This window comes from Equus przewalskii, chromosome 20 (assembly GCF_037783145.1).
Source record: "Equus przewalskii isolate Varuska chromosome 20, EquPr2, whole genome shotgun sequence".
NCBI lineage: Eukaryota > Metazoa > Chordata > Mammalia > Perissodactyla > Equidae > Equus > Equus przewalskii.
In genome coordinates, this window is record NC_091850.1 from 672,610 (window position 1) to 695,068 (window position 22,459).

General features: G+C 58.8%; 2 protein-coding genes and 2 long non-coding RNA genes across 5 annotated transcripts in view; 1 reads left to right on the forward strand and 3 right to left on the reverse strand.

Moving 5' to 3' along the window:
* Positions 1-10,157, reverse strand: part of LOC139077758 (uncharacterized) — an 85,873-nt gene extending 75,716 nt beyond the window's left edge. Inside the window, exon 1 of the long non-coding RNA XR_011530207.1 lies at positions 10,027-10,157. This is a non-coding gene — a long non-coding RNA (uncharacterized lncRNA). The remainder of the gene's footprint in view (positions 1-10,026) is intronic.
* Positions 399-9,597, reverse strand: LOC139077757 (uncharacterized). Its single transcript, XR_011530206.1, has 2 exons — positions 9,457-9,597; positions 399-541 (listed from the first exon to the last, which is right to left on the reverse strand). It is a non-coding gene; the product is annotated as an uncharacterized lncRNA (long non-coding RNA).
* SYDE1 (synapse defective Rho GTPase homolog 1) lies at positions 4,449-11,343 on the forward strand. The gene is made up of 8 exons (XM_070586378.1): positions 4,449-4,619; positions 6,197-6,538; positions 6,638-7,282; positions 7,462-7,676; positions 8,282-8,408; positions 8,615-8,775; positions 9,379-9,604; positions 9,986-11,343. Exons 1-8 carry the CDS (start codon positions 4,532-4,534, stop codon positions 10,387-10,389), a joined length of 2,208 nt encoding a protein of 735 aa, XP_070442479.1. The 5' UTR covers positions 4,449-4,531; the 3' UTR covers positions 10,390-11,343.
* A 23-nt stretch (positions 11,344-11,366) lies between these two features.
* Positions 11,367-20,796, reverse strand: ILVBL (ilvB acetolactate synthase like). Of its 2 annotated transcripts, XM_070586380.1 has the most exons (16): positions 20,302-20,796; positions 20,025-20,149; positions 18,726-18,927; positions 18,475-18,602; positions 18,250-18,388; positions 18,049-18,160; positions 15,397-15,496; positions 15,164-15,261; positions 14,912-15,048; positions 13,851-13,985; positions 12,782-12,896; positions 12,519-12,688; positions 12,372-12,442; positions 12,220-12,291; positions 11,943-12,048; positions 11,367-11,813 (listed from the first exon to the last, which is right to left on the reverse strand). In XM_070586380.1, exons 2-16 carry the CDS (start codon positions 20,139-20,141, stop codon positions 11,635-11,637), a joined length of 1,881 nt encoding a protein of 626 aa, XP_070442481.1. In that variant the 5' UTR covers positions 20,142-20,149; positions 20,302-20,796; the 3' UTR covers positions 11,367-11,634. The 2 variants fall into 2 exon arrangements, with proteins under 2 accessions (XP_070442481.1, XP_070442480.1); XM_070586379.1 differs by lacking the exons at positions 20,025-20,149; positions 20,302-20,796 and having other exon boundaries at positions 18,726-19,208.
* Positions 20,797-22,459: the final 1,663 nt, after the last annotated feature.

The window sequence follows — 22,459 nt, forward strand, 5'->3', positions numbered from 1 at the left end:
TTGCCACGGATCTGGGGAGTCGCTTCCGTCTCTGTGAACCTGAGTGGTGGGAGGTCCCTGAGACCGCCCTCTGGTTCAGCGATTGACTAGAAGGACTCACAGAACTCAGCAAAGTTGCCATGCTCATGGTTTATTAAAGGGAAAGGACACAGACGGAAACCAGCAGAGGCAAAAGGCACAGGGTGCACGGTCCAGAAGAGACCAGGCGCAAGCTTCCGGTGTCCCTCCCGTGAAGTCATGTGGACACCACTTAATTCTCCAGCAACGATGTGTGACAACACACATGGTGTGCTGCCAACCAGAGCAGCTCACCGAGTCTTGGTGTCCAGGGTTTTCATCGGAGGTCAGACACTGTATTAGTTTCCCAGGGCCGCCATGACAAAACACCACAGACTGAGTGGCTTAAACAACAGAAATTTATTTTCCCCCAGTTCTGGAGGAGATCTGGAGATAAGATGTCAGCATGCTTGGCTCCCTCTGAGGCCTCTCTCCTTGGCTTGCAGATGCCGTCTTCTCCCTGTGTCTTCACATCGTCTTCCCTCTATGGGCACAGAGGTCTGTGTCCAAACTTCCCCATCTTATAAGGACATCCGTCACACTGGATTAGAGCCCACCCTAATGACTTCGTTTTGATTTAATCACCTGTTTAAAGACCCTATTTCCAAATACAGTCACATTCTGAGGTACCTGGGAGGCAGCGGATTAGGACTTCAACACGCAAATTTGGGGGGATATAATTCAGCCCAGATTAGCAACATAGACATGGTTGACCACACATGTGGCTGAACTTAGTCACTCAGTCTCCAGCCCCTCCCGAGGTCAGGCTGACAGAGTGTGGCCCAAGGCCCTCCCCATAAATCACACTGTCATCATAAACTGTCCGGCATGCCCCCAGGCGTACAGAGGTTCTGATCAGGTAGGCTACTCCAAGGGCTTCGAGGCTACCTCCCAGAAGCCGGTCAAGGGCCAGACCTTTCTTTGGAATCTGCAGAAGAACTCAGAGACCTGGGAGGCATGAAGGAGGAGCTAAGGAATGACCTAGGGTCTCTGCCTGGCCCTGCCCACCCCAGGGCACTTGTCCCCACCTGACCAGCCACCTCTCTCTAGGCTGCTTCCCCTTCCTCTGGGACAACCAGCATCTATGAGGCTTCGGTGGCCAGGCCGGCCCCCTTAGGCCCTGTAAGCTGGGCACCAGGGCAGGGCTTGGCACGCCCAGATGGCCAGTGGCTGAAGGTATCCTGGGGCCTGGTCAGCAGGAGAGCCCAGCAGGCCTGCAGCTGATAAAAGGAGGGCACTGCAAGGATGACAGGGGCCCTGCTGCACCTCAGCTTCAGCCCCACAGCTGCCTGGCTGGGCTTTTCCAAGGGCCAGTGGGAGGCTCTGGCCAACATATGCTGCTCTGCTTACTGCCTCCCAGCTGACACCACATCCTGTCTCAGGAAGCTGCCTCACAAGTACTTGACTGCCTTCACTCCCTCCAGCTCCTCAATGCTGCCCCAGTGGACCCTGGAAGATGCCAGATGCAGGTGAGCCTCAGGTGCAGGGACAACTGGGAATGACAATAGGGAGTAAAGGAAGCTGGGGGCCTGCTCCCCATAACCTTTTCCATATTCCATTTCCCAGGAATTAAGGACCCTAAGGAGGTGGCAAACAATGGACCTAGCCCACAGACACATGTCCCTCCCCTATTACGGCCCACTCCTACAGCCTTGACAGCAGGGGGATTGCTTTGGATTAATGAGGAAACTGAGGCATAGAGAGACTGTCTATGCTTGGAGTCCTCCAGAAGCCAACCCTGAGATAAGGATTCATGTGCAAGTGTTTTATTTGGGAGTGACCCAGGAAACGCTGCAAAGGTGGTGGAGAAGTGAGACAGGGAAAGGAAGGAAGTTGGTAAGAGCGCGTTGACGTGCAAGTTTCCACTGTGGGCAGCCGGAGCTCAATCCCACGGGGATCTCAGGGGGTCAGTGCAGAGCACACCCCTCAGTCACTCCACACAAGGGGCGAGGGAGCTGGGTTATTTATCCACCAACCCCCACTGTTGGCTCTGCACCTCTGCTCAAACCTAACCAGCCCCCTCCACCTGCATTTCTTCTTCCAACACATCCGCATATATGCTGGGGGCTGATTTATCTATCAGGCACCATAAGCACAGCACATCAGGCCTGCAGCCAGTGACAACATTTGGGGAAAGAAAATACACATACACACAGGCTCCAAAATCTGAAGAGCAACTACCAAAATCCAGATGAATAATTGTGCAAACTTCACCAAGTGTGAAATTTACCATTCATAACCATTTCATTACATACAGTTTGTAGATTACTTGTTCTCACTTATCAAGAATTTCTGATTACTGAGAAAGAATCATAGCAAACTATGAATTAAATGAGCTATATGTAGCCAAATAAATGCAACAAGAAAAATACAGAAACCCTGTCAAAAGGGTTTGCCAAGAAAATAATAAATACTGATGTGTCATGTGAGTGTTTTTTAATCATTTGGTGTGACATGGGTGAGGCCAAGGAGCGCTCTCACGCCTATGTCAGCCTCCGGCTCCTCTGAGGTTCTAGAGAACCCCAGTAGGACCCTAGTCCTGCACTCCCTGCCTTGGACTTGTGAAGAGGTGTTTTCTTGGCCCCTGACCTCTCTGTCTACTGCCAGAAGCTGCCTCAGAAACATCCAGCGGGGATCTAAATGGGGTGCACCCCACCCTTCTCCAGCCCGACTCCTCCCAAACACACACTCCCAAGCAAAATGAACAGAATCTAAGAGATTTGTGGACACTGTCAAGCATACCAACATACACGTAATGGGAGTCCCAGAAGGAAAGAAGAAAAAAGGGGCAGAAAGAATAGTTGAAGAAATAATCGCCAAAAAACTTCCCAGAGTTGATGAAAGAAATGAATCTACATCCAAGAAGTTCAATGAACTCAAAGTAGGATAAACACAGAGATCTACATGAAGACGCTTTAACAGCAAACACACACAACCTCCTCTGTGCAGGCCTCTTGGCCAGCTGCTCCTGTCCAGGCCTCATCACCTGGCACCTGGCCATTCAGCAGTGAACAAGACAGACAGGCATCTGGTGAGCCCCAGTCTAGACAAGGAAGCAGATAAACTAGAACAATCTACTGGAGCTGTTAAGTTCAAGCTGTGGCAAGTGTTCAAAGAAATCAAACACGGTGATGTAACAATGACCAGACATCGGTGTGCTCAAGGAGGCCTCCCAGGGAGGCGCTGTTGGAATGAAAGGATGAGAAAGAGGCAGCTTCCAAAGAACCAGGGCTTCCCAAACAGAAGGAACTGCATGTACCAAGGGCCTAGAGCAGTAACAGTTTGATGTGAAGGAGGACCAGAGAGGAGACCACCGTGAGCAATGGGGACAACAAAGGAGATGAGGTCAGAAGTCTTGTTAGGCCTGGATGTTATTCATGGGAGTTCGGATTTTATTCTAGGTGGGGTGAGCAGTCATGGGAAGACTGCTCAGCAGGGGCATGCAATGATCTGATTTCAGCTTTAGTCTACTCCAGGCCCTGCATAAAGAATGGAACGCAGGAGTGAGGTGGGTTACGTTTTCCAAGACGGCAGCAATAGTATCTCCCATTCCACATCCTCTTGCACAAGGTCACCTTGACACACCACCCGCTGAGAGAGGTGGGGTCTGTGTCCCTCCCCTTGAATCTAGCACCAGAAGTGACAGGGCATGACACCCGAGGCTGGGTCAGGGAAGGCAACACACTTCTGCCTTGTTCACTAAGGAGCCCTGGGAGGCTGTGTAAGGAGCCCAGCACCCTGACTTCTGCCCTGCTGGGAGGAAGCCCAAGCTGCACCCAGAGGCCGTACAGGGGCTCTTGTCCACAGCCCCTGCGAAACCCAGCCCACAGCTGGCATCAACCACAAGACCTGCAAGTGGACACGCCTCCAGATGATTCCAGCCCCCCATTTGTTGAGTCACCCCTAAACCTCAGTCTTTCCAACTGAGTAGAAACAATGTCAGCTCTGCCCTGCCCAAATTCCTGACTCAGAGCGTCTGTGAGCACCATAAAATGGTTGTTTTACACCACTAAGGTTTGGAATGGTTTCTTAAACCACCATCCCTAAGGGGGAAGGGGTCGGGGGCTCATGGAACAGAGTGATGCCCGCGCCTGCACCAGGCCGGAGAGGACGCGGGAAAGAGAGAGCGTAGGTGCAGGATGCGTTTTGGAGTTAAACCCAAGAGAACTTGCTGTATGCAGATCACCAAGGGAGGGTGGATAAGAGGGAAGCCAGGGCCCGGCGAGCGCCACGATGTTCAGAGCTGGAGCCCCCTCCCCTCCCCTCCCCTCCCGGCCCGGGCGACTACATCTCCCGGCATCACTCGCTCAGGCCGCGGGAAGGGGAAAAAAAAAAGTTTGGGCCAAGTATTCCCGGAATGCTCTTCCTGCTGGCGCGGGACGGGGGGCTGGCGCGGAGGCCCGGGCGGGGCGGGGAGGGCGGGGGCGGCGCGGCCGGAGCCCGGGGCGCGCACTCGCCCGGCCCGGGCCCCAGCATGGCCGAGCCGCTGCTCAGGAAGACCTTCTCCCGCCTGCGGGGCCGGGAGAAACTTCCCCGGAAAAAGTCGGACGCGAAGGAGCGCGGTGAGCCGGGGAGGTGGCGGAGGCGGGGGGCACCGAACCCCTCCCGGCCTGGGAGGGTGTCCCGGGGCCCCAAGAAGGGAGGGCGTGGGGTATAGGGGTAGTCCTGCGGAGCCCCCTGCGGGCCGGGGCGGGGGGGCCGGGGGCGGGCAGGGGTCCTGGAAGGAAGGGGCTGGGGGCAGAGGGGGCGCGGACCGTTATGTGCGCCTGGCCTGGGATGCCAGCACTGCGGGCTCCTTGGGAGGCCCGGGAGGGGGCCTCGCCCCTGGCAGGAAATGGGGCCGAGACGGAGCGCCTGGAGAGAGGGGAGGAGGAGCTGGAAGGCCGGGAAACTGGGGCCCGGTCAAGCCAGGCAGAGGACACCCTGAGCCCTGGAGACCCAGGATGGGAGATGAGGGGCTACTCCTTCAGAGGAAGGAGAGAGGCGGTATGTCAATCATGGTAGATACCCCCATTCCCTTCCTCCCTATTAACCAGTGACTGGGTAGCTGCTTCCACCTTAGGCAGCCCCAGGAAAGTGTCCCTTTTATACAGATGGGGAAACTGAGGCACAGAGCAGTTGAGTAATTTGCCCAGAGCCAGTGAAGTGACTTATACAGCTCTTTGGTCTATACTACTAACAGAGACCTGCTGAGACAGAGTACTGGGGGGTGGAAATCGGAGGTGACCAGAGGAGGGAGTCAACAGGCAAACAAGACAAGACCTAAAAAATGGGAGCTGCATGGGACAGGAAGTCTCCAGAAGGAAGGAGTTAAAGGAGGGAGGCCAGATGGCTCCACGGATCTGACCTCTCCCCCAGCCCTTCCCAAATATTCCCAAGGTTCCCAGAGCAGAGAGAAGGGACAGGGGTGCCCACGCACAAAAACAAAGGAAACAGCCCCGGATGTCAGAGAGGGGAGGATGGAGCAAAGGGGTGGCCACCAGGCGCTGACCAGGAGGATCTGGCCTGGGCTGAGAGACAGGGCCCACTCCAGGATGGGGGCAGAGTTTGGAAGACAGGCTTAGGGGGTGGGGGTGACATGCTGCAGGGAAGGGAGAACCGGGTGCTCGCTGTCATGCCTGCTCCTGTCTTCCAAGCAAGCAAGCCAGCGTCCACTGTGGGCCGTGTGCTTTACCCTGATGCCAGGGATGGGGAAGCAGCCCCCACACCCAACTCCCTGAAGCTCCCCTGGAGGGGGCCATCAAAGCCTGCATTTCATGAGAGGACACTCAGCTCAGAGATGGGAAGCGAGTTGCCCAAAGCCACCCAGTGAGAAGGCACAGGGGCAGGGCTCCACGCCAGGGTGCGTGAGGGGGCTGGGGAAGCAGAGAGAGGAACGCAGGGCCCACCGCACCCCTGAGGCTGGATGGCAGAGGGTCAGTCCCATTCGGGAGCCAGGGACTGACATCGGGCGGGCTCTAAGCTAGCCACCGATGAGACTGCTGGCCTGAGGCCGCCCTTTCCAAATAAGCGAGTGGTGTGAGGGCCGCGCTGAGAGCACCCAGCCCCTGCCCCTGCTGGGGAAGAGCTCTGGCTGGGGCTGCTCCGGGGGGCAGCCAGAGGGTAGGGTCTGGGTCTCATTACCTGTGTGCTCTACCAGGCCGCCCAGCCCAGCACCCGGAGCCCAGCCCTCCAGAGTCAGAGCCCCAGGCTGCTGAAGGGCCCCAGGCGGGAGCAGAGGGGCCCCCCAGCCCTGAGGCACCTCGCAGCCCCGCGCGGGGAGCCTACCTGCAGAGCCTGGAGCCCAGCAGCCGCCGATGGGTGCTGGGCGGGGCCAAGCCACCAGAGGACGCTGCTTTGGGGCCCGGGGCACCTGGCAGCGGGGAGCCCGCCGGAGAGATCTGGTACAACCCTATCCCTGAGGAAGATCCCAGAGCCCCGGCACCGGAGCCCCTGGGGCCACAGCCAGGCTCGGCTGAGCCAGAGGGCCTGGCCTCCCAAGGTGAGCTCAAGCCTCAAGGCCCCGGCCCCCCAGATGACCGCGGCATCACCCCCGTCCCAGTTGCAGGCTTCTGGACCCTGAGGTCTGCCGTTCCCACAGGCGCAGCCCCCGCCAGCCCCCCCACCAAAGCCTCGCGCACGAAGTCCCCGGGCCCGGCCCGGCGCCTCTCCATGAAGATGAAGAAGCTGCCGGAGCTGCGGCGCCGCCTGAGCCTGCGGGGCAGCCGGGCCGGCCGGGAGCGCGAGAGGGCCGCCCCCGCGGGCTCCGTCATCAGCCGCTACCACCTGGACAGCAGCGTGGGGACCCCCGGGCGCGCGGCGGTGGCCGGGGGCCTGCGGGGCCCACGGGCTGGTTACCTCAGTGATGGCGACTCACCGGAGCGCCCAGTGGGGCCCCCGTCGCCCACTGCCTTCCGTCCCTATGAGGTGGGCCCCTTGGCCCGGGGGCCCCCGGCCGCGCTCTGGGGCCGCCTCAGCCTGCACCTGTACGGGCTGGGGGGGCTGCGGCCGGCGCCCGGGGCCACCCCGAGAGACCTCTGCTGCCTGCTGCAGGTGGATGGGGTGGCCCGGGCCCGAACAGGGCCCCTGCGCGCGGGGCCGGACTTCCTGCGGCTGGACCACACCTTCCACCTGGAACTCGAGGCTGCCCGGCTGCTGCGGGCCCTGGTGCTGGCGTGGGACCCCGGCGTACGGCGGCACCGGCCCTGCGCCCAGGGCACTGTGCTGCTGCCCACGGTCTTCCGAGGTAGGATGCGCGCGCAACTACAGGGGAGAAACCGTAGGGCATGGGACTCAGCTCACGGCTGCCCTTGTCCCCAGAGCGCCCCAGGGGACTAAGCCAGGGTGGTGGTGTGGCTTGGAGTAGGGGCCCAGGACCCAGGAGCTTAGGGGACAGATCCCACTCAGGTCCCCTTGTGTCGTCAGGATGCCAAGCCCAGCAGCTGGCTGTGCGCCTGGAGCCCCAGGGGCTGCTGTATGCCAAGCTGACCCTGTCAGAGCAGCAGGAAGCACCGGGCACAGCTGAGCCTCGTGTCTTCGGGCTGCCCCTGCCGCTGCTGGTGGAGCGGGAGCAGCCCCCAGGCCAAGTGCCCCTCATCATCCAGAAGTGTGTTGGGCAGATTGAACGCCGAGGACTGCGGGTGAGCCCCTCGTGGATCACTTGTTCAGGCACCTACCTCTTTGGACTCAGGAAACTCTGACTCCTCCTCAGCTCACTTGTCACCTCCTCCAGGAAGCCTTCCCTGACTACCCCAATGAGTAGGTCAGGTCCTGCTTTAAGTTCTCCCAGCTTCTTCCCTCTTATCCCAGCCACAGTTTTAGGTTTGTGAGTTATTGGAGTCCTGTCTTTCCCCCATCAGACTCCGAGCTTCAGAAGGGCTGGGATCCTGTGTTACTAAATGGATGGATGACCCATGGGTTCTGGGCTGGGTGCTATGATCTGGGGGGAGCCTCCTGCCTTTGTCTGGACTGAGATAGGAGCTAGGAATATCCCAAGTGGGGTGGGAAGGAAGGTCTGGCCTCTGTACACTGGGTGTCCTGGGGAGTGGGTCTGAGGTCTGGGGGCCAGCTGGGATGGGGTGAAGGGGTGTCAGAGGAGCCAGAAGGCAGCCAGTGAGGCTACAGCCAGCCCCCAACCTATCAGCCCCCTGCCACCCTGGCCCAGACCTCCAGCTCCCACCCCCCTGGGCCCTGATCAGTGTGTGGCCCTGCCAAGAAGATATCCCGTCTGTGCTCCCACCCCCAGGTAGTGGGGCTGTACCGTCTGTGCGGCTCGGCAGCCATGAAGAAAGAATTGCGGGATGCCTTTGAGCGGGACAGTGCAGCTGTCTGCCTCTCTGAGGACCTGTACCCCGATATCAATGTTATCACTGGTCAGCATGCCCCTTCTCTCCCCTGCCTGCTCCCCACCTAACCCTCACTTCAAAGCAGTCCCTGTGGTCCCTCTGGGACCTCACCCCTTCTGTCTTTTCACTTTCCGGCACCTGTCCTCCTCCTCTTCCCCCATCCCAGCCCCAGCTGACCCCTCCAGCCTCGAAAGCCAGGGGTGCCCTGACCAGAGTGGGCCCTGTGTCTGCAGGCATCCTCAAGGATTATCTTCGGGAGCTGCCCACCCCACTCATCACCCAGCCCCTCTATCAGGTGGTGCTGGAGGCCATGGCCCAGGGGCCTCCAAGCAGGACTCCCCCCAGCACTGAGGGCACCCGTGGGCTCCTCAGCTGCCTGCCAGATGTGGAAAGGGTGAGTTGGGCCCGGCAGGAGCGGGTGGGACAGGGAATGGGCTGACATCAGTAGAGCACTTCACCCATGCCTGGTCTGGTGATAGCTGTGAGCTTGTTGCATCATCACAACCCTAAAAAAGTAGGTTCTGTTAGTATCCCCACTTCACAGATATGGAAACCAAGGCCCAGAGCAGTTGAGTGAGCTACCCAAGATTGCACAGACAGGATGTATCAAAAACACAGATTCTGAACACAGGTCTGTCAACCTACTACAAAGGAGGTTCCTGGCTGTGGGGTCCTGGACAAACCCAGACCCTCTCTGTGCCTCAATATCCTCATCTATAAAATGAGCCTAAACACACAGAATCTGCCTAACACACAAAAGAGTGGGTTCAAGTCCACACTCTGCCATTCCAAAGCTAAGTTACCTTTGGCCTCAGTCTCCCTTCCAGCAAAATGGGATCCTAATACCAATACCTAATGGTTAAGTCTTTGCTCAGTCATCTCCCAGCTATGAGACCTTGAACCTCAGTTCCCCCATTCGGAGCCGCCTTAGTCTCCCTCAGATGCGAGAGGGGACCGGTTTTGCTCCCCTCATGCCCGCCCAACCCTCTCCTCTCAGGCCACGCTGACGCTTCTCCTGGACCACCTGCGCCTTGTCTCCTCCTTCCACGCCCACAACCGCATGACCCCGCAGAACCTGGCCGTGTGCTTCGGTCCCGTGCTGCTGCCGGCTCGCCAGGCACCCGCCAGGCCCCGCATCCGCAGCTCCGGCCCGGGCCTCACCAACGCGGTGGACTTCAAGCGCCACATCGAGGTGCTGCACTACCTGCTGCAGGCCTGGCCAGGTGAGCCCGCCCCCGGCCCGCGCGGCCAATCCGGGCCAGGCCGCCACGGCGACGCTTTCTCGGGCGGCCAATTAGAGTCTCGGACTTCAGGACGGCCACGTCCCCTCGCCTGAGTAAACCGGTACCTGGTTGCCTCAGCAACTATTTCAGATTCCACCAGTCCACGCTTGACGCGGTCAGAGGCCCTCCCTCTTACCTGCCAATTAGACGGCCGGTTGCCTAGGCAACCGGTTCTAGCTCAGCCAGTGAAACCCTGATCCGGTCGAAGGCCTTGCCTTTCGGCAGACCAATCAGGGACCTGGCTGCCTAAGCAGCCAATCAGAGGCCTGGTTGCCGCCGCTGTGCGTGACGCCATCACGAATGCTCCCTCTCCTCCCGTAGATCCCCGCAGGACCCCAGACGCTCCGGACCTCGCCCCGTACCTGCGGCCCAAACGCCAGCCGCCGCTGAACTTGCCCTTGGCGGGCCCCGAAGTAGTGACTCGGCCCCGCGGCCGAGGCGGCCCCGAGAGCCCTCCGAGCAACCGCTACGCCGGCGACTGGAGCGTTTGCGGGCGGGACTTCCTGCCCTGTGGGCGGGACTTCCTGTCCGGGCCGGACTACGACCAGGTGACGGGGAGCGACAGCGAGGAGGAGGACGAGGAGGCCGGCGAGCGGGCGGGCCCCGCCGACTTCGAGGACGACTTTGAGGCGCCTTTCAACGCGCACCTGAACCTCAAAGACTTTGACGCACTCATCCTGGACCTGGAGCGAGAGCTCTCCAAGCAGATCAACGTGTGCCTCTGAGCGGGCGGTCGGGCGCCCCGACAACGGCGGGGAGCGCACCTGCTGCTCGGGGCCGGGCTCTGGCTGCCGGCGTTGCCTAGCGACCAACCAGCCCCCGGCTGAGCATCACTCCTCTCTCCAGCGCTCAGTACTTGGACGCTGGTTGCGGAGGCCGGAGACTGGGGATTTCCGGGACCAGCTGTTGTGGCCGTCTTTTCTGAGTACCAAGGGCTTCTCCCCCGGACTGCCACAAGGCAGTTCTCCCGCTTGCTGGGCTGGCCTCTTGCCTCCCCTTGGCCGGGGAAACACCAGTTACTGTGAGCATCACCCTGGGATGGTAAGACACCCCCCCAGTCAGTCCTCTTGCTGCTGCCAACCAAATCAGTATTAGCTTTGAGCATTGCACTCTGCTTCTCCCTGCCTCTAAGAGCCCAAGGACTATCAGGAGGTGCCATTTGGGGCAGAGTTGGGGGAAGCCCCTGTCCTGGGCTCCAGCTGGACAAGGGCAGCCTGGGGTTATAGAAAAACAGGTGGTTCCCCCACCCTCTTTTCCAGGGAAAACCCCATGATTGCCTCAAACCAGCAAATGGAGATAGCAGAGTCTGGCCCTTCCCCTCCCCTATTCTTGCTCCCCATTTCTGAAGAAATTGAGCACTTATAAGACCTCCCTTTTGGAGGGGCCCCACTTGAAGTGTCAGGCTGGGGGCATTTTGGTACGGAACATATTTATTTCCTCCGTGCGTGTGTGTCTGTGTGAGGATTAGTATGCATGGACATGTCTGGAGCAGGTGTATGGGGCTCTTTCAGGGACCACAGAGGTGGGCAAAAAGTTCAGTGTCCAGGCACCCTGAAATCCCCAGTAATGGTGCCTCAGTTGTGGCCACTCAGAGTTCCATTGGGAGAGTAGGGTCCCCTCCTGTCTCCCCTCTTTCCCTCACTTCCATCTTGTGGACAATAAATCAATATGCACAGGTTCTGGATGAGTACTTGGGCCCAAGTGGATCAAAGGTGGTTTATTCAGTGCATAAGAGAGGGAGAGAAAAGGTGCAGAGTTGGGCCCACAGAGAAAAAGGCCCAAGAGCTGTCCTGTGCTGTCAGGGAGCCTCTTTTAGCTCTGACCCCTCCAGCCCCTCGCTGTCCTCAGAGAGGGTTGTAGCATCACTGGGCCTCATGGAATAGGCCTAGGGCAGGCAAAGATGAGACTCCAAACCAGCTAGGCACAGTCCCAGGGTGGGAAGGGAGCCAAGGGTACTGACCCACAAGGCCCTACACAGCAATGGAGCCGTCTCGGAAGTCCGTCCTCCCGATGAGGATGTTGACCACAACTGGGTGGCCATCTCGGCACTGCTGCTGGGCATCACGCAGCACCTTGACCACCTGATCCTCATTCTGCCGTGAGAGCAGCAAGCCCTGGGCCCCTAGTCCCATGGCTGCCTTGTGATAATCTAAAAGGGGAGGTCAAGTCAGATGGTGGCAGGGGCCCAGCCCACCATGCAGCCAGTCCAAGAGAGAAACACACGCCCAGCACAGACTGAAACAGCTTCCCCCGTCCCTACCCTGCCCAGGCCACTCACCAGTGTAAGCCAAGCCACAGGCCACATTGCTGCCCAGACAGGGCACTTGCTCCCGTGAAATCTGGGTCCAACCAGCATCATTCCCTATCAAGGCCATCACTGGGATCTGCAGGGAGAGCACATGCCACAGCCTTCAGTCCCAAGGCTTGGCCAGAGGACAAAAACAGGGCCAGGATCTCTGCCAGACAGAAGCAGCTCCCTCCCCAGCCCCCCCCCACCCCTGATGACATCTCCCAGAACCCCAAGCTCTGAGCTTCCCCTGGGGCAGCCCAGTCACCTTGTGTCTGACGAAGGTGTCAAATTCGATGAGGCTGTAGCCAAATGCTCCATCCCCAAAGAGGCACCAGACCTGGGGCGGGATCGAGGATGGCTGGGGTGGTTCACAGCCCAGAAAGCAGCAAGCCCCCTGCCGTCCGCACCCTGACTCACCTCGGCATCTGGCCGGCACAGTTTGGCTCCAAGTGCAAATCCTGCACCAACCCCCAGCGTCCCGAAGGCCCCTAGGAGAACCAAGAGCAGGTGGGTGTGAAGGGGCCAGGACAGTGCAAGCTGCCCCAGGCACAAGACCTTCCTTACCAGGATCGAGCCAGCGCAGGGGGCCACGGGGCTGCACCAGGTGGGCAGCAGTGCCCACGAAGTCCCCACCGTCGACCACCAGAATTGAGTTGTCAGGCAGAGTTTCCTCCACCAGCTGCAACACCCGTACCGGGTTCAGGTGCTGGGCTGCAGGCATCAACGCCTTCTCCCTGCAGCGCAGCGGCACAGGTCAGCAGGGCCCGCGGCAGAGCCTGCCGGGAACCCACAACCCCACCCCCCCGTCCACTCCAGCCAGCCCCCACCGAAAGGTCTGTTCCTTCTGCCGGTCGGCTTCCCGAAGCTCCTCTGCCCAGTCAGAGGCCCACGTCTGGCCCTCAAGGCCTTCCACCAGCTTCACCATGAAGGAGCCCACATCTCCTGGAGAAAGAGGAGGGTGTGGCTGCAGGGAGGGGGCCGCCTCCTGCCCTGCCAGCAGCAGAGGCCCAAGGACAGCAGGAAGCTGACAGCGGCATTCGAGCAGGCGGCCAGGAGGCAGGCCAGGGGTGTTCCTGGGGCAAAATGGGTCAAACACACCCCAGAGCCTGCCAGAACCAGCGGTGAAAGGGAAAGCAAAGCCAGAGAAAGAGGTTTAGGAAGCACAAAGGTTAGAAACCCAAGCCAGCCTCGTCACCTGCCTGCCCCTCACATCCCAGATCACGCCATCCTGCAAATTCTGCCTCTGAACCACGTCACTGAAAACCCCTGCCTCTGCCAAGCACGTGTATGAGTGAACAAGCAGACGAGCCAGTGGCATCCTTCTTGCCATTCCCATTTGAGAAATGACCACGCAGAGGCTCAGAGAAGTAGAGTTTCTTGTCCCCAGCCATCCCACTCCAGGCCTCCTCATTTCTATCCAGGCCTGTTTAACAGCCCCTTGCCTCTGCCTGGCTCCTCCAACTCAGTGCCCACCAGCTGTTACAAATGCAACAGTGCCACCTCTCTGTTTGACACGAGCGTCCCCTGTCGCTGCACTGCAGCGTGGAATTAGCATCCTTGGAATGAGAGGCAAAGCAGCATGGAAAGGCTGTCACAGGGGACTGAACAGGGTGGAGGGGCATGACAGAAAAGAGAGGCCTCAGCAGCCAAGAAGTGAGCTCTGTGTCCTAAGGGCAGTGGGCAGCATGGGAGGCAGGGGACAGGATCACACGCACAGTCCAAGGCCTTCCCTCTGACACACACCCCATTTGTTCATCCATGTCTCTGGCTGACTGGGTGCCCCTGGGGCAGGGTCCGGGCCTTATCACCAGCACCCAGCTCAAGCCAGCTGCAGGAGAGGCCAGGAAGAGAGGGACGAGGAAGAGCACGGATGTGTGGGGGCGTCTGGGGGCTCACCCTGCACAGCCTCCTGGGGCTTCCAGAAGATGTCTGAGTTGATCAACATGTCTTTCCGGTTACGGTTGACAATGATGATCTTGCTGCTGCGGCTGAGGACACGGCCATAGGAGAGGCGGAAATCACAGATGATTCCTGGGGTGGGGACAGGGTCTCAGTGGATGGAGGGCCAGCGTCCTGGGGAGCACCCGCTACCTCACTTAACCCACCGTGGTAGACAATGCCAAGAGGTGCCTGCTCTTGACCTCTCCCTGTACTCGCACCGTCTGCAGACTTTGCAGCTCCCCACCCTGCGCATCTGGACTGGCCTCGGATGTGCTTTGGCAAACAGAATGTGGCAGAAGTGATGGCACAACCTTCAGGAGACCAGGCTTCAGGAAGCCTCGCAGCTTCCACTCTCTGTCTCTTAAATAACCACACTCCCCGAGCCCTGCATGTTTCTCGTCCTCCACCAAGTGAACAAGCCCAGGCCAGCCTGCTGGATGATGTGAAACACTGAGGAAGGAGGGTGGAGGGGAGAACTCGGTGATGGCAGCTGAGGCCAACCCCAGGCGTGTGAGCCGGCCCAGCCTGGATCAGCATGGCTGCCTTCCAGCCTCCCCAACTGCAGACTGAGGAGCGAGCCCAGTGAAAACCAGAAGAACTACCACCTAACCTGTAGGTGGGTCTTGAGAAATAATAATTGCATTTTAAGCCATTGAGTTTGGGGATGGTTATTACACAGCAAGAGCTAATGATTGAAAGCACTTGATGTGAAACTGTTAATGCTGTCTGTGGACACGCTGTTGAAATGCTGTACATGAGCTCAGCAGCTGCCTGCTGTCTGTGCACCCTCCTCTGTGTAGAGCCAGATCACAGCACACAACTGCAGCCTGGCGAGAGTTCATCTGAATTTCAGGTCCAGGGTGTTCAAAACCCTTCACAGGGGAATGTGGGGCCAGAGGTAAGAGGGTGGGTGATTATGAGGGTGGAGTGCCAGCGAGTAACTGACTAGAAGAGGCAGGGTCACAGAGTGAGGGGTGTCTGGAGGGGGGCGGGGTGCAGGGTAGGCTGAGGCCTACCTGCCAGCAGGACGACGTCTGCCTTCTTCAGGGCGGCGCTGCGGTTCTGCCGGATGTGGAGGGGGTGGTTGCGGCCCAGCAGCCCCCGTGCCATCCCCCCAAGAAAGCAGGGGACACCCAGGGTCTCCACGGCAGCCCTGGGGGTCCAGGAAGAACAGAAGCAAGTGTGGCCAAAGGCCTGCACGTCCCCACAGGGCCTCAGGGGACCAGGGACCAGGAACATGATAAGAAGGGCAGGCTGAGGCTTCTCACCGAAGCTTGTCGGCAGGTATCGGGGGCAGCAGGGCCTGGCTCCCCAGCAAAATAAGGGGCCTTTTGGCCCGACTCAAGATCTCCACACAGCGCTGAACCTAGGGCGAGAGATGGGGCTCAAAGGGCCAACCCTGAGTCACCATCAGCCCCCTAAGACTACAGCCCCAGTACTGACTCAGGGAGAGGCCATCCTGCCAGGTGGGGGTGCCTGGCCAGGGAGGAGAGACAGTCACCTGCTGGGCGGATGCCTGGGGGATGTCCAGAGGCAGAGGCCCCTCGGGCTGAGGCTCCCAGGCTCCTGCAAAGAGGTTGGCCAGGTGATTCTCTAAATACCTGCAAAGGAGAGAGGAAGGGGCGGTTACCAGGAGGAATCCCCAGGGCTCTAGGAGCTGAAGGAGGACAGGGACCAGGAAAGAGGCAGGTAGGGGAGCAGGACAGGCGCAGGGCTAGATGAGCAACCACCCAGGGGCAGACGAAGCCCATGGCCAGGTCTCCAGCGGCCTGCTTCCCTCAGAAGCTTCTGATGACCACCCCAACTGGACACAGACCCTCAGAAACAAGTGACACAGGCATGGAGTGCCAGGATCAAGGACCATGGCTGCAGGTCAGAGGCATGGGCTCAAGTCCTAGCTGTGCCTCTTCCCAGCTGTGTGACTTTGGGAAGTGACTTAACCTTTCTGAGCTTCCTCCTCTGTAAAATGTAAAAGGAACCTATCCCTCCTCAGGTTCAGTGATCTATACATTCAGGATATAAAGCACTTTGCAAACCATCAGTCAATGGGAGTTATTAACATCGTCAGTATTCTTGCCTCTTCTCCAGCTTCAGACATCTCCTTCTCTGTCTCCTTACTCATTGGGTCACAGGGCCCAACATTCCATGAGGCCCTGTGCAGGGCCCTGGAGAGACAAGGGTAAATTCTGCTCAGCCTCGCCCTCAAGGGGCATCTAATGCAGTCAGATACAGACACATGGGCGTGTCTAGCAGTAGGAGCCAAAGCTTCTGTCAAGGTTGCAGACAATGATAACAGGCCAAGGATAGAACCGTGGGGAAGCCTAACATGAAAAGAAACAAAAGTCCCCTTGCAGGGGGCTGAGGAGGGGCAGCCGAGAGAGGGGTGAGGTGGGGAATGGAGTGGGGCGGAACCAACAGGCCAGGGAGCAAAGAGACTGTCACAGCCACAGAACAGATCCGCTTAAAAATTCAGCCGACCTGACACGGTCACCAACCACTTCCTGTATGTGCAGGACCCCTGAATCCCCCTCTTTATTTCTGGTTCCCTACCCATGTTGGAGGAAGTATGGGAGACACCCTGCCTTGCATCTGATATGAGACTGGACTCAGCCCTGTTCTTATTTAAGACAGTAATGGTCAATTCTTTTGCACTTCAGCATTTTGCACTCTCCAAATGATCTAATTTTATATTTCATAAAATCTTGGTCTAAAGAGAAAAGCAGGCAACATTCACCCATTTTACAGATAAGGAAGCTGAAGTCAAGAAAGGTTTAATCACAATATATGTAAGTCAAATCATTATGCTGTATACCTTAAATTTAGACAGTGCTACATGTCAATTATATCTCAAAAAAACTGGAAAGAAAGAAAAGGAAAGAAAGGTTTAATCCATTGCTTAGGTTAACACAGCTAGTTGGCGGCAGTCCTGGGATTTGAACCCATGTCTCTGGACTTCCATTTCACTCATCACAGACATCACGTAGCTCTGCAGGTGATGCACTGAAGGCGCCCCAGGTGAGCCATTAACAGGACGGATGCAAGTCATTCGGCCTCCTTGGGTGTCAGTTACCTAACATATGAAAAGGGCGTAATACCTCACTGTCTTAAGAAAGGCTTGTTACAGAAGACAGGTGAGCGAAACCTCTACTCCCTGAGCTTCATGCAGGGACCGGCCTGTGTGGTTCATGCCCATCCTGGACTCTAGCACAGAGCAGCACCACTAAAATATTTGGAGGAGGAGTGGAAGGTGGAGGGGCGAGAACAGGCACAGGGAAGGGACAGGAGAAGGACGAGGAGGAGAGCGAGTCTCCCTCCTATGCCATTTCAGCCAGGCCACCTCAGTGGTGACGAAAAACGGATGCCTTCCGCATACCTCTCCTGGAGCTATGTCCCTACCTGGAGCCCCTTCTATCCTCTCAACTGAAAGATGCCCCCCTCAAACTTGCATCTTTTCCAGGAAAACATTCAAGCTTGTCCCACGCCAGCCCTGCTGCCCTGCTCTCTCCAAGATCCTGCCAGTAACCACTCAAAATCCTCCAGAGGCCCCAGAGTGAGCTGTGCCCATGTCACCGGCCTGTAACCCACTGTCCCCTTATTCTGGCCTGATGGAGGTCCAGACACTGATACGTGACCCATCCACACCTCCGCATCCCACAGCCACCACCCAGATGGAGGCCACCATCACCTGTCATCCTGCTGACCGCCACACCTCCTCCCTGGCTCCCCGGCTTCCACCCGACCCCACTGTCCATTCTCCAGCAGCAGCCAGAGGGAACGTAATAACAAACTGAGTCAGGGCCCCCCACCTCTGCTCAAGGCCCTGCAGTACTTCTCAGTGGATCTCAGATTAAACAAAAAAGCCCAGGCCATCCCCGGGGCCCCTGCTGGCAGCTCTGAGCTCAGCCCTGCCCCTTACCCCTTTGCTCACCTTCACCTGCTGCCACAGGAGCCACCTTTGTTCCCAACCCATCAAGTCTGTCCGTGCCTCAGGACCTCTGCATATGCTATTCCCTCTACCTGGAATGCTCTACCTGCGGCTGGCCCCTCTCAAATTATGTGCAAATCAATGAATGAGTGAATGAGAGATGCTGGCAGGAGGTTACAGGGGAGGGCAGAGCATGGGGGAGGGCACGGCAGGCATGGGGCTACTCACCAGGAAACCACTCGACCCATGAGGCCCTTGGGTGGCATGGCTGGCACCACCTCCTTCCGGACGATGAAGTAGGGGTACAGCACGTCAATGGGTAGCTCCACAAATACTGGGCCTGCAGGGGCAGGAAGGACGCTGAGCTTGCCAAGCCTCCCTAGACCCCAGGCCCTAAGGCCTGACCGCTGCCCAGCCAACCCCACCTACCCGGGGTGCCTGACTGAGCAGCAGCCGCCGCAGCCCTCAGGGTGGGCACGATGTCCCGCACCCTCTGCACGGAAGCACAGAACTTGCAGAGTGGCCGGAACAGGGACATCTGATCAATGGCTTGGAGGGCACCCCGGTTCTAGTGGAGACAGGAGTCCGGGGAGTCAAGACGTGAGGCCCTTTGAGCCTCCCTGGGGCCCCCACCGCCCCCCAAGGACAGGGCACCTGCAGCAGGGTGCCGGCAGCGCCCCCCAGAAGCAGGACTGGGGACTGAGCTATCTGGGCATTCTTCACCGCAGTCACCGTGTTGGTGAGGCCAGGGCCTGCCGTCACCGCCGCCACACCCAGCGTCCCTGGAACACAGACCTCGTCACAGCCGCGCCCACTCTCTTGACCACTTCTGAAAAACCCCTGCCCCTCAAAGACACCCCCATCCCAGTCTCAGCAGCCCCCAGCCCTCTCTACTCTGCCCTCACCAGTCAGGCGGGCCACAGCATCGGCAGCAAAGACGGCCGTGACTTCGTGGCGCGTGTCCACCACACGGATGCCCAGCTTCTCACAGGCCACCAGCAGTGGGGAAATGTGCCCACCAACCAGCGTGAAGAGGAACCTTACACCGTGGGCCCTCAGCACGGCCGCCACACTCTCCCCACCATGCTGGATGCTTGCCGTGTCCACCTGAACCCAAGCAGGGGGAGGAACAAGATGGTCAAGGAGCTGGGCCAGGTGAGGAGAGGCAATCCTCCTCCCCCAGGAAGGAGGGCGGAGCACGTCAGAGGTCACAGGAACCTCGGTGTTGGTTAGGCACATATCGTGCTATATACAGGTCCTCTTATCAGATCCTCTTGTCATTAATCTTCTTACAGCTAAGGAGACCAAGCAAGATTCAAAGTCCCATAGAATCCACGCTCTTAAGCGCCCCACTCTGTTCCAGCTCCGGGAAGGGAGGACAATCAAGGAGAGAGGGGAGGGAAGGTGGATCTACAGAACCCAGGGGAGTTTGGCCAAGGGCACGGGGCAGGGACCATCTGTTGGGACTCCAGAACTACATCCCCTGCAGTGTCAGGGCCGGTAGCCTCACCGCTGACTGCAGCCTACCAGACTCCCTCCCAGGCCCTGGGCAAGGTCCAGCTGACAAGCTGCCAGCCACCAGGTGCCTGGCATGGAGCCGGCCTGCTGGCACAGGAAGTGCTGGGCCTCCCAGCCCCAGCTTCTACACAGCCCCACACAGCAGAGGCCTTTGGCGTCGATCTCCCTAAGTCCCCAAGGCTAGTGGCCTTACTTCTGGATAGGAGAGGAAGGGCTGCTCCAGGCTCGGAGACGAAAGACTCGGGAGAGGGTCTGGGGAAGCGGTAAATTTCTGAGACAGGACCAAGTAGTTCAGAGCGACACCCGTGGGGTCAGATCTTCCCCAAACCTACGGTAAGCTACCGCTCAACCTCTTGAGCCTGTTTCCTCTCGTGGAAAAGGAAACAAGAGCACCTATTCAGGCACGCATTGAGCGATACATGAAAACTGTCCCTGCACGGCCGCCCGTCCCGCGCCTGCCTTTCACGCGCTCTGACCCCACCGGGTTTCGAGAGCCTGTAGAAAGGGCCCCGGGGAAGGAGTGTGCGCGGGCGTTCGTGCCCAGCTAGCGCAGCTTCCGGATTATGTCTTGGTGGTGGCAAAGTGCAGGCCCCGGGGCAATGGGGACAGGACCGTGAGCAGACCGTTCCTCTCGGGCGCCTTGGGTTAGTCCCACTTTCCTCGCCGGCAGAACGGGCGCGCCTCACCGTGTGCACCAGCCGAGACAAGAGCCCCAGGCGCTGCGCCGCGCCCAGCACGGCGATCACGAGCGCGCCGAAGGCCAGCAGCAGGACGGAGGAGAAGGCGCCCGCGGAGGCCTCCATGAGGCGGCCTAGGAGGGAAAAGGCAGTGCCAGGATCCGGACGTCACGGCCAGACCCCTGCCCCAGCGAGCGTCCGCGCCCAAGCCCGACCCCCAACCCCAGGCCGCGAGTCGAGGTCACAGCACACCCGGAGGGTCCTCCGATCCCCAAGACCCTCTCACCTTGCACGCACTGCAGGGCGACTCAGGAACGCCGAGCTCCTCGCGTCACTTGCCCGGCACACGGCCACGCCCCTCCCACCCGCGGTGGGCGGTGCCCCGGCCGTCCAGATGCGCAAGCACACGACCACCGCGCTGCGGCCGCGGCGACTCCTCCAGCGCCGGTGCCCGCTGGCCGCCCGCGCCAGGCCCCGCCTCCCCTCGCCTTTCATTGGCTGGCACTGCAGGCCCTCTCCCGCGGCCTTGCCAGGGGTCAGGCCCCTCCGCGTCTTCCCGGAGCCCGATGCTCGGGAGCCGGCCTTGCGCGGCCTTCTGCTGGCGCACCGCAGGCTTGCAGGTTCGGGCCTTCAGGCGCGGCCCGCGTTCCACACCAGCCGTACCGTGAGCGCCCCCCCACCCCCACGTTGGCCGGCGCGGACGGCCACGGACCCGCTCCCTGGAGGCCACCATCCGGGCACTCATCCCAACGAGCCCCGGCCCCGCCTCCCACCCCGCCGCGACCCGGCCGAGGCAGAGGCCCGGCCCCTCGGCCGTAGCCCTGCCTCCCCGCTAGACCCGCGCCCCCTCCCGGCTGTCTCGGGGTTTCTCCGCTGCGAACGCGGAGGGATAGACGCCTCGAAGCAGGCTGGGTCCTGGTTCCAGCGCGCGCTCCCCAGCCCTCCGGCCATCCGGCCTCTGGGAAATGATCTCTCCATCAGTGAAGGGGAGTAATACGGCTACCAAGCGCCGTGCGTCTGTCCAAGACAGACTCTGCCATTGTAACTTTGGCTCCCATCCCATCCCATCCCAGTCAGCTGCTGGGATTTCCCTCTGAGGATTCCAGCCCACCATTAATTTTATCTTCTGTTGAATCACTCCTGGGTCTTAATTTCGCCCATTAAAAAAAGAAACCTCATCTCCGCTTGTCTCTGTCCCTTTACTCCTCTTTTTAGCAAATTCCTCCGATGGGTTATCCTTGCTGACTCTATGAGCCCTCCTCCTATTGCCTCTTTACCGCCTCCGAACAGGCTCTTCGCCGCCGCTCTGGGCGGGCTGTGCTGGATTATTCCGATAGTCTCCAAGCCGGGCCCGCTGCCTCGTGACTCTCACCTACTGGTTCAACCTCACTCTCCCTGCCTATAATTAAGAGAATAAAACGCAAACCTCCTAGAAGGGCATCCCATGCCCATTAAACTCCCAGAGCCAGGAATGAAATAGTGATCGTGAGTTTTTGTCAAGCACTTACTGTCTGCAAGGGGCTGTTCCATGCACTTTTGATATATTAATTCATTTAATCCTCACAACAGCCCTGTAAGGCTCGTGGTTATCATTATCCCATTTGACGGATGAGGAAACTGAAGCACGGAGAGGTTCAGGAACTTTCCCAAGGTCACACAGCTTGTAAGTGATAGAGGCAGATTGTGAACTCAGGCGGTGCTGCCCGGGCTCCCAGCCTGGGAGCACCCGGAGCATGGGTACTGAGCTTCACCCACGTGGCTTCCTCAAGCCTATCGCAGTGCGAGGCCTTTGGGGCCCACCCAGAGCCCCACCTGCGCTTACCGCTGATTTTATTCTAAGTGAGTTGGGAAGCCAGAGTGGATTTTGGACAAGGGAAGTCACATAAAACCTGCACACAGTTGTTCATAGGGACTTTATTTGTGATAGCCAAAAACGGGAAAATCAAAGTGTTTCTCAATAGGTGAATGGTGAAACAGACTGTGGCCCATCCATACCATGGAACACTACTCAGAGATAAATAGGACAAACTATTGAAACATGCAACAACTTGCATGAATGTCAAAGTAGCTGCGCTCAGGGGACCAGCCCGGTGGCCTAGTGGTTGAGTTCGTCCACTCTGCTTCTGCAGTCCCAATGGGTTCCCAGGCACCACACTGTGGGAGTGACCCACATACAAAACAGAGGAAGATTCGCACATGTCAGCTCAGGGTGAATCTTCCTCAGGAAAAAAATTAAAATAAATAAATTTTTTTTAAAAGAGGCTTTAAAAACAACTGCTCAGAGAACAGATTGGTGGTTGCCAGAGGCTGGGCAAGGCTGGGAGGAGGCAGCTGCTGGAGGGGAAATGGGTGGAGGTGGCCAAAAGGGACAAACTTCCAGTTATTTACTCTGGGGCTGTAACGTACACCGTGGAGACTGCAGTTACAAGACTGTATTGTCTATT

What these genes read in the sequence shown, in the direction of transcription:
- SYDE1 (XM_070586378.1), top strand. Translation starts at nt 4,532, where the DNA reads ATGGCCGAGCCGCTGCTCAGGAAGACCTTCTCCCGCCTGCGGGGCCGG. An exon ending in GTCGGACGCGAAGGAGCGCG is followed by an intron (nt 4,620 to 6,196) that starts GTGAGCCGGGGA and finishes GTGCTCTACCAG; the next exon opens with GCCGCCCAGCCCAGCACCCG. An exon ending in CGATATCAATGTTATCACTG is followed by an intron (nt 8,409 to 8,614) that starts GTCAGCATGCCC and finishes CTGTGTCTGCAG; the next exon opens with GCATCCTCAAGGATTATCTT.
- ILVBL (XM_070586379.1), bottom strand. Translation starts at nt 19,059, where the DNA reads ATGTGCCTAACCAACACCGAGGTTCCTGTGACCTCTGACGTGCTCCGC. An exon ending in CTGCCGGCACCCTGCTGCAG is followed by an intron (nt 18,389 to 18,474) that starts GTGCCCTGTCCT and finishes TGTCTCCACTAG; the next exon opens with AACCGGGGTGCCCTCCAAGC. An exon ending in TGTGCCGGCCAGATGCCGAG is followed by an intron (nt 12,292 to 12,371) that starts GTGAGTCAGGGT and finishes ATCCCGCCCCAG; the next exon opens with GTCTGGTGCCTCTTTGGGGA.